The sequence below is a fragment of the Coffea arabica genome, chromosome 2c (genome assembly GCF_036785885.1).
Source record: "Coffea arabica cultivar ET-39 chromosome 2c, Coffea Arabica ET-39 HiFi, whole genome shotgun sequence".
NCBI classification, from domain to species: Eukaryota; Viridiplantae; Streptophyta; class Magnoliopsida; order Gentianales; family Rubiaceae; genus Coffea; species Coffea arabica.
In genome coordinates, this window is record NC_092312.1 from 6858056 (window position 1) to 6868875 (window position 10820).

The 10820-nt window shown below is 36.0% G+C and overlaps 1 protein-coding gene across 1 annotated transcript; it reads left to right on the forward strand.

Annotated features, from left to right (window-relative positions):
- Nucleotides 1–3725: 3725 nt before the first annotated feature.
- LOC113725514 (uncharacterized) lies at nt 3726–9735 on the forward strand. Its single transcript, XM_027248722.2, has 9 exons — nt 3726–3923; nt 4187–5858; nt 6050–6276; nt 6357–6689; nt 6889–7135; nt 7492–7620; nt 7707–7922; nt 8263–8386; nt 9240–9735. The coding sequence occupies exons 2-9, from the start codon at nt 4305–4307 to the stop codon at nt 9473–9475; spliced, it is 3066 nt and encodes a 1021-aa protein (XP_027104523.1). The 5' UTR covers nt 3726–3923; nt 4187–4304; the 3' UTR covers nt 9476–9735.
- The last annotated feature ends 1085 nt before the right edge of the window (nt 9736–10820 follow it).

Sequence of the window (10820 nt, forward strand, 5' to 3'; positions counted from 1 at the left end):
AATCTGAAAGTTTCCATTAATGTGATCAATATAAAAGATTTCGTCATTAAGATGGTACCCAAAAATAGTTGCCATCATGGTGCTACTCTGAAAAACAGAAGCCTTCTTTTTTTTTCCCCGTCAAGGTAGAGGGCATCTATCTATATCTATATAAATTTGAGAAGGGATTTTCAGGAACAAGCCTCCACAACCCTTCCCACTCTCAACTCTATTTTCCTAACATTTTACATTTATCTTATTTCGTAAAAAATATCATGGGCCCATTACATCCCCACGTTTCTCTCAAATAAGAAGTTAATTCCAACTAAAACTCCCACGTTCTCTCAAACAAAAATGTAACTTCCACTTACATTAAAACTCTAACACTCCCACGTTCCCTCAAACAAAAAAATAACTTCCACTTACATTAAAACTCTTCCCACTTACAATATAGTTGGTACTTGGCCCCTGATCCAACGGAATTGAGGATTGCACCTGATTTCTTCCCAACTGCCACGGAATATACTTGGTACTACTTTTGGGAATTACTACTTTTGGGAATTACTCTTACAATTTCACTCCACACCCACATTTCCATTTCAATTAAAAACCCTTTCAATCAACTTCCTTCTCGAACCTCTCTAATTAGCTTCACAATAGAACATGGCCGTTTACAGGCATGTCATCAACACCTGAATTTCAAACTCGCAAGATTGCAACGGAGGAAACATCTGCTAATGAAACGAAAAGGACGCCACCACGGTCCCGCACAAGAATTGGAACAGTTCCAACAACTTTGTGCCGAGGAAAGAGAAATCTCACATCAACTACGATGGATAAAATCTCGACTACATCAACTCAAACGCCGCGCCAATCAAATTAAAAGTTTCGGTACTATTTATTCATTTAATATTGATATTCTTTTAATATTGAAAACCTGATCATATCATGAGTTGTGCTCATGATGTGACTTATGTAGTCTTTACCCCAAACTCTTAATATGGTAACATATTGTAGTACCATCAATTTTGATCACGAAAAATAATACTACTATTAATTATGAGTTGTGATCTGTGGAGTTTCTTCGTTACTTTGAAATAAGATGTTCAGAAGGTTGACATTAAGAGATTACTACTAGCGGGTAGGTTCGTTTTTTGTGTTTTGGGTTTTTTTTTTTTGGCAGATTTTGTGTCTTACTGCATTACATGTCCTTGGGCTGTTCAAATCGGGATAAAATCATGCCGTGTCCAAACTCTCTCCGGATAAAATCTTACATATATATATATATTTTAAAAAAATTTTGAACTCTGGAAAAAATCCTATATTTCTTAAGCATCAAATAAAATGAATCCCCCAACATACTCGAACCTTAGTTATATATTTAGTCGCAAAATTGTCTCAACAGCTTGTGTGTGTGTTGTAGTCGATGGATCCTAGGAATGAGGTTCTAAAAAAAATTAAAATTCATGTCACATCTTGATTCTGCTATGCATGGGCACAATCCAGAATTAGATGGTTTCCATTGTTTATAAGAATCAAGTTAGAAGTTTCGCCACTATTTATTCTTTAAATATTGGTATTTTCATTATACTTACAATTATTAATAATATTTCTAATATTATAATATTATTATTGTTTTCATTGTTTATAAGAATCAAGCCGGTATTATCTATTCTTTATATATTGCCATTTTCATTATAATTGCAATTATTAATAATATTCCCAATATTATAATATTATTGCTGTTTCTATTGTTTATAAGAATCAAGTTAGAAGTTACGGTACTTATTCTTAAAATATTGGTGTTTCCATTGTTATTTCAATTATTAATAATATTTCCAATATTATATTATTATTGTTGTTTTCATTGTTTGTAAGAATCAAGTTAGAAATTTAGGTCTTATGTATTCTTTAAAATTTGGGAATATTATTGGGATTATTATTGTACTTCTAAGTATTAATAACATTCCGAATATTATAATATTATTGTTGTTTTCATTGTTTATAAGAATGTGGAAATAGTACCAATTGTTTATAAACACTTTAATAAATGCCACCGCAAGCTCCCCAATGGCTTTGTTAATATTTTACATGTTAACAAATAGTACTAAAAGCTATTATTGCAGTGGTCAATCCTAATGAATAGGATCACTACAATCTTATCTAATATCAAAGGTTAACATAAATATATTGTCATTTTTACTACCAAAATTGACAATTTGTTTGAGGCAATAATTAACATAATAAAAAATATATTTTACTATTCTAAATGTTTAATTACATATCATAAAAAATATAGTGACTCAAAACTCATATGGTCGAAATCATGCTTCACATTTCACATCGAGTTCACCCACTAAATAATGTCTCAAACATAAAATATTATCAACTACTATCATAAACATTACCAAATTAAGGATAGATTTTCTCAAATCTTACTATTAAATACACATATTACCATTCATTAATTAAAAAATAATATTTTATAATATTATTTTATAGTAAAATATTTTAAATTCTTCCATAGATTGTAATTTTTTTTTATAATGTAAGCACCGTGCGTAGCACGGGTATTCACACTAGTATATAGAAAGGAAACTATCAAAATTCTGGGCGCTTTATCAACTTTCCTTTTTCACGATAGAAGTAATAGTAAACGTTTCATTGACTACTAAAAGCACCCATTTTCTCCCAAAATTTTCTTATAATTAGGAGACGCAAGAAAGAAATATTCACTTTCCCGCTTGCTTCTATTCAGACCAAACCATACAACGAGCAATTGCAAACACATGAATAGAACTATAGAAGCATACAATTATAAAAAAAAATTACTTCAATCGGATTGAAATAGAGAGGTTCGTTTGCTCCATTTTTGCTCTCACAATTTTTTTTTTATCAAATTATTAAAAATTTCTATGCAGACTTTCTCGCTATCAAAACCAGTATGAGTCTTGAGACTCGAGACTACATCTATAAAAGAAATCTAAAGTAGTTAAATTCAGTAATTGGAAACTCCTCCGGTAGACGACACAATCTGCAATCAAATCTATTAATTATTGTAATTACTAGTGTTTGGCAGTCAAGTTTTTTGCCAAGTTTTTTGTCTATTACAAGCTTTTAAAAACTTTAGCCACAATAACTTCAAAAAATTTCTTACAGTTTTTAAACTATACATTTTAAAATATTAAAAAAAATACACTTTAACAATTTTTTTAAAAACTTTTACAGTAAGTTAAAGTAAAATTTTAAATAAATACCTAAAAAACTCACATTCCAAACGATATACAAAGCACAAGAACAGAGTTTGGTGTTAAAAATTCTGTGTCATTTTTGGTTTTCGAATTTTACTCTTGGAGAAGTAAAAATTTACTAAAGGTCACTTATTTAAGTTATTTAACCTCTAATAGCTTTTACTTTCAATAACTTCCATTTTATTTTTTGTTTATTTGCCAAAAAAAAACTTGCATTAGTTTACATAAAAACAACTTAATTTTTTTTTCTTAATTTGCACAATCATTGGGCGTGCTTTCCCCCGTTAGCCTTATATAGTACAAAAGAAATGTCTTTTGCTGATTTAAAAAAAATGCATTTTTCTTTTTAATCTTGTTTGTTATTATCTTAATGCATTGGGCGTACATCTTAATTATATTATTACTTTATTCATTTGAAAACCAAGAATAGGACCCACAAGGGAGAGGAAAGGGCGAAAAAATAAATAAAGCAAAGCACATATCTTGGAGAAAATTGCTTCGAGAAGATGGGAATTGGAAATGGCTTAGTATAGCCGCTGAAACAGAAATGCGACTTGTCTAGTTGTCTCTCTTCCAGTCTTCCTCGTATATTTATACCTGAAAAGGGAAAAGAGAAAAAGTCATTAAAACTCTCAATTCCGATTTCGCTAGGGTTGCTCTGAACCGTCGACTTCTCTTCAATATCTCTCCACGGTGTGCTTCTCTTTCCAAATTTCTCGAGTATTTACTCATTTCTATGTTCATTATTGTAGATTTGCATACACAACACAAATTTATACGTGTATAAATTCATTTTTAATCACTTCTCGGAAAATGTTAGAAATTTTCCTATTGTAATTTTCGTCCGATATGATCTGATTTGATCTTGAATTATTTGTTATTGTTGTCTGCTAATTGTTAACGTAATCGTGCCTTTTGTACTTATTTTTTTTTTTTCCTTTCTATTGGTTCAATAGGTTTGGTTCGAGATTGAAAGATGTCTTTTAGGTCTTAAATTTGGTTCACGACGTTAAAGTTTAGCTCCTAAACTTTGTGGAATAATCTCATCTGATTTGGAAATTTGAGTTGAGAGGAATGGCATGGTTTCGAGCTGGGTCAAATGTGGCAAAACTTGCCATCAGAAGGACTTTGTCGCAGAGAGGTGGTTCATATGTATCCAGAACACGCGTAGTTCCAGCACAAAATCGATATTTTCATACCACAGTTTTTAGATCAAAGGCGCAATCTGCACCTGTCCCACGTCCTGTTCCGCTGTCTAAGCTAACTGACAGTTTCCTAGATGGGACAAGCAGTGTTTATCTTGAGGAGCTTCAGCGGGCCTGGGAGCAAGATCCTAATAGTGTTGATGAGTCATGGGACAACTTCTTTAGGAACTTTGTTGGCCAAGCTGCCACTTCACCTGGAATTTCTGGTCAAACGATTCAAGAGAGTATGCGACTGTTGCTGCTTGTTAGAGCTTACCAGGTGTATGGTCACATGAAAGCTAAGTTGGACCCATTGGGCTTGGAACAGAGGGAAATTCCAGATGATCTGGATCCTGCACTTTATGGTTTCTCGGAAGCCGATCTTGATCGCGAGTTCTTCATTGGCGTGTGGAGGATGTCAGGATTTTTATCTGAGAATCGACCTGTGCAAACCTTGAGAGCGATATTGACACGGCTTGAACAGGCTTACTGTGGTGCTATCGGTTATGAGTATATGCACATTGCTGATCGTGAACAGTGTAATTGGTTAAGGGACCGGATTGAGACTCCCACACCAATGGAGTACAGCCGCGAGCGGCGTGAGGTTATTCTTGATCGCCTCATGTGGAGTTCTCAGTTTGAGAATTTCTTGGCCACTAAGTGGACTGCTGCAAAGAGGTTTGGGCTTGAAGGGGCTGAAACCTTGATCCCAGGAATGAAGGAAATGTTTGATAGGTCCGCAGATCTTGGAGTTGAGAGCATAGTGATTGGAATGTCACACAGAGGGAGACTTAACGTGTTGGGTAATGTTGTTCGGAAGCCACTGCGCCAGATATTTAGCGAGTTCAGTGGTGGTACTAAACCTTCAGAAGAAGTTGGCTTGTACACAGGAACTGGTGATGTAAAGTATCACCTGGGAACCTCTTATGACCGGCCAACTAGGGGTGGAAAGAGAATTCATTTGTCACTCGTGGCAAATCCCAGTCACCTGGAAGCAGTAGATCCAGTTGTGGTTGGGAAAACCAGAGCGAAACAGTATTATTCTAATGACATTGCCAGGACAAGAAACATGGGTGTCTTAATTCATGGGGATGGTAGCTTTGCAGGACAAGGAGTTGTTTACGAGACCCTGCATCTTAGCGCTCTTCCTAATTACACTACTGGTGGAACTATACACATTGTGGTTAACAATCAAGTAGCCTTCACTACTGATCCCAAGTCAGGAAGATCTTCTCAGTATTGTACTGATGTTGCTAAAGCACTGAATGCTCCAATTTTCCATGTCAACGGTGATGATGTGGAGGCTGTGGTCCATGTCTGTGAGCTTGCAGCAGAGTGGCGTCAGACATTCCATTCGGATGTTGTGGTTGACATTGTTTGTTACCGCCGATTTGGTCATAATGAGATTGATGAGCCATCTTTTACCCAGCCCCAAATGTACAAGGTTGTCTCTTTCCCTATGTTGTTCATATAACTCGTATGATTGAATTAATGATTCAGTGTTTCTAAATTTATCTTTCTTTGGATAACTGCTTTTAAGTTCCGTCTTTTGAGTATTCTTCTTGACTAATCTATCAGTTGTTTATGTGCTATCCTGGTCTACTCATGTTTTCTATAATTGAATGATACCAATAGGTAATCAGAAATCATCCTTCAGCCATGGAGATTTACCAAAAGAAACTTTTAGAATCTGGTCAGCTGTCTAAAGAGGGCATTGATAGGATAAATAACAAAGTTCTTTCAATTCTTAATGAAGAATTTGTGGCCAGCAAAGATTATATCCCCCAAAGGAGGGACTGGCTTTCCGCTTACTGGATGGGGTTCAAGTCTCCTGGGCAGCTTTCACGTATCCGAAACACTGGGTATGATATGTTTCTTGAAAGCTAGTTATTTAAGTTTCAGAATTTTTTATGTTGTGGCTCATTTTTATACTGGTCTACAGTGTAAAGCCAGAGATTTTGAAGACTGTTGGCAAAGCAATCACAACTCTTCCAGAGAACTTTAAACCTCACAGAGCAGTTAAGAGAATTTTTGATGACCGTGCCAAGATGATTGAGACAGGCGAAGGAATAGACTGGGCAGTGGGGGAGGCACTTGCTTTTGCGACACTGCTGGTGGAAGGAAATCATGTCAGGCTTAGTGGTCAAGATGTTGAGAGAGGTACTTTTAGTCATCGACATTCTGTCGTTCATGATCAAGAAACAGGGGGACAGTATTGCCCTTTGGATCATGTTATGATCAATCAGAATGAAGAAATGTTTACAGTTAGTAACAGGTAACTGCAAATGTATCTCTGGCCTTTCCAGTTTTGATTGTCCAAACGATAAAGTTCTGAGGGATTTGTGTTAGTAAAGATGCTTATGCTGAAATACTAACTGAGTGTATCCATGCATCTTGTATTATCAGTTTTTCCTTCGTGGAATAGTGTCAGCAATGTGGAGCGGAGTTTTGAACTTTAATCTTTCTTTACGCAGCTCTCTTTCTGAATTTGGTGTCTTGGGCTTTGAATTGGGTTACTCCATGGAAAATCCAAATTCTTTGGTACTGTGGGAAGCCCAATTTGGTGATTTTGCCAATGGAGCTCAAGTGATATTTGATCAGTTCTTGAGCAGTGGGGAGGCCAAATGGCTTCGTCAGACAGGACTAGTTGTGCTTCTGCCTCATGGTTATGATGGCCAGGGCCCTGAACATTCTAGTGCACGTTTGGAGCGTTTCCTTCAGGTATATTTGTATATTAAATCCGTTGGATCGGATCTCTCTCTCTCTTTCTCTCTCGCACATGGGTGTGCACATGAACGTACATAAATATTCTGATCTGTTTCCTATTTTTAGATTGACCTCTTATTTTCTTTTGGGCGAGATGGAGTTTGATGAAAACTTTTTGACTACTTTTGTGGCCATAACCTTATGTTTCATTTTGAATCAATTTGCTGGCATATTTTGCCTGCGTTGGAGTTGACATTTTTTACCATTATTGATTCTACCCTTCTCTCTCATTTTTGCGACTTCTTTTGACTATGACCAATTTTAAGCCTATAGTGTAGGTTTAATGGCCTTGACCATCATTCTGTTCTCAGATGAGTGATGACCACCCCTTTGTCATCCCAGAGATGGATCCAACCCTTAGAAAGCAGATCCAAGAATGCAATTGGCAGGTGGTAAATGTAACTACACCAGCAAACTATTTCCATGTTCTGCGGCGTCAAGTAAGTGGAGCTAATTGGTTCCAACTTTTCTCATCCTGTAGAAATACTACTCTTAGTTTTCTCATAGTATTGTCTACACATCTCAGATCCACAGGGAATTCCGTAAGCCTCTTATTGTGATGTCTCCGAAGAATTTGCTTCGGCATAAAGACTGCAAATCCAATCTTTCTGAGTTTGATGACGTGCAAGGCCATCCTGGTTTTGACAAACAAGGGACCAGGTTTAAGCGCCTCATCAAGGACCAGAATGACCATAAGGAAGTTGAGGAGGGCATTAGTCGCTTGGTTCTTTGCTCAGGAAAGGTGTGTATTGCTTCTTTATTTTTATTTTTTTTCCACCATAACATTATCTACTTTCGATAAGATAGGCTCCTCTAGCCCCAGTAAGTTTAGATCTGGTTCACCTTATATGGTAGAATTCTCTGACTCAACTTGATCTACTTGTCATTCTGAGGCAGGAAAGAGAGCACAGAGATACTTGTTTGGAGTTTACAACGTGAATGTCTATTTCCTGATATTTAACATCATTTTATTGCATCAACTCTTTATTTTTATATTTGTGTTTTAATTGGGGTAAAATAAATTCTTTTTTTTTTAAAAGAAAATATGGGGTATGGGCTCAGTTTTATTTCACATTTTGCAGGTTTATTATGAACTTGATGAAGAGAGGAGAAAAGTGAATAGGAAGGATGTTGCTATATGTCGGGTGGAACAACTTTGCCCCTTCCCTTATGATCTCATTCAACGTGAATTGAAGCGATATCCAAGTATGTGTTTTGATATTAACCTAATTATGAGATTCTTTATTATCTTCATATTTGATGGAAATTATGAGCATTGGCTATGAAGAACTCTATGAAGGTTGGTTATGGTATAGGCCATAAATATGCCTTCGTATGTCTAAGCATGCAGAACCCTACTTTGTCGCACGGTAGATTTGCTGTTTTTCTTTCCAATTAATCTTTTGCTTCTCCTAAAAGCTTACTTCAGGGGATACTTTCTGGCCATTTCAAGATGGACGTCTTAGTTTGATTTGGTATCTGTAGTGAGGAAAAGTGAAAAAAAAATTATTTTAAACAAGAGGAATGAAAATAAGCAATGGGATCACTTTGTTGGTTAAAATTCAATATCACAGTGGGAATCCTTCAGGACTCTTTTAACTTCTTGTTTGATATTTATATGCCAATTTCTTCAATTGCACTGAAGGATACTGAGCATAACAAAGCATGGCTTGAAGACAAAAAGTAGGATTTCCATTTTGGAATAGGAAGAACAATTTAGCATAAGTTTGGACATCAGTGTTCTTAACGGTATTGGACTTTCACCTTTTACATTAGTTAATTTACACTTAAAGTGAGTGCCTTTTGGTTGAATTTAAGAAGTTATTAGAGCTTTACTTTCAGGAAGGTTAAGTACACACCTTTGATTAATTGAGTAGAAACTTAATAAGCTTGCCAAGTCTTTAATACATTCTGTGGGTTGTCTGATCTGAACGTGTGGTGTGGTTTATAATATTGTAGTGGGAACCTCTTCTAGTTGATTTTGGACTATTTGTGGTCCATTATGTCTCCCATGCTCATTATGCTACCTCTTTTGACATATCATTCTTGTGATTATCAGATGCTGAGATCGTATGGTGCCAGGAAGAGCCCATGAACATGGGTGCCTACAATTATGTTGAACTTCGACTGGCTACTGCCATGAAAGCATTGGGAAGAGGTGATTTAGATGATATCAAGTATGTTGGACGTGCTCCATCTGCTGCCACAGCTACTGGTTTCCTGAGCGTGCACCAAAAGGAGCAAAGGGAACTTGTAGAGCAAGCCTTGCAGCCTGATCCAATTAGCATTTCTTGATGATGTTTTCTCCATAAGCAGTTAAAAGTTTAATTCTGCTTAGAAAGATACATATGTTTTTGTTTGTACCCAGAAGAAAACAATAATGTGTTTTGCAATTCTAACAGTTTCTTGAACAAAACAAGTCCTATACATCTTCTTGTCAGTCAATCTGGTAGTGGATGCAGCCTTGCTGTTCTCTAGGCGGACCACTGCTTCTACTCATATTGTCGTGTAATAGAAAGCATTGCTGAGTGAATAATAAAAAGACATCTTCAACATCCCCTTCTTCGAATTTTTAGCTGTGATTGTGCTTTTACTTGGAGCCTGGACCTGGCAAGGCTGGATGGCAGGTATCTTGCATGGCAGCAGAGTCTTTAATGCCTGCGCGTCGTCTTCACAGCTAAAGACATTGTCCAAATGTAGCGCTCAAGGACCAGATGTGATCATGTAAAACGGAAAATGCTGATGACACATCATGACGACTTGTTTTCCTCCAAGTAACGAAGTTTAATTACTTAAAAACTCGGCAACTTTTAAGGGTAAGTTATCACCAAAAGACAACGTGCAGGAGGTAGAAAATGAAAATTAATTTGGACAGTTGACGGATGGCACCCGACAGATGACACTTGCAGGACACTGGAAGCTTGTAGTAGTTCAATTTGGTGAAGGGCAACTGCGAAGTAAAACTTTCTTGTTTATGCGATTAATCTGCCATTGATCCCACAGTTGGCCAGGAGCGTCGAGAGCGAAGACCACGCTAAAAGATCACTAATAAGCTGATCCTTTGCAAACTTTCTTGTTTTTGTTGGTTTTGAGCATCATGTTGTAAATTTTTTAAAACTTAAGATATATTGGACAATTACTAGATGATCTTTTGTTTAAGAGTGTAGCTGAAAGTTATAATCTTATGTAGGTCTGGAAACATTAGAAACGATTTTCAAGATTTTTTGTGTATCATTATTATTAAATTGGCCTTTGCTAATGAATATGTTGATTGTTATCATAAAATCCAAAAACAGGGATAATCATGTGAGTTTTTTTTTTTTTTTTCCAATCATGTGAGTGTTTTTCCTTTCCTTTTGTTTTACTAAGAGAAAGTAATGGTCCTAAAAGAAGAAAACCTGAAACTATCTTGACGTTTCTCTCACATTAGCAAATAAACTCAGAACTTCAAGGTTGCCATTCTTAATCCCTGTTGTCATTTGCTTGTTATGTTTATTGGTCCACATTTTATGTTCACTAAGTACCTAGCATATCATAAATTAAGTTGATAGTTGAAATCCAGAGCATATATCAGACAAATACTTCTGACTCGATGGAGAATTATAAAGAAATATCAACTCTTAAATTTGATGGATAAATT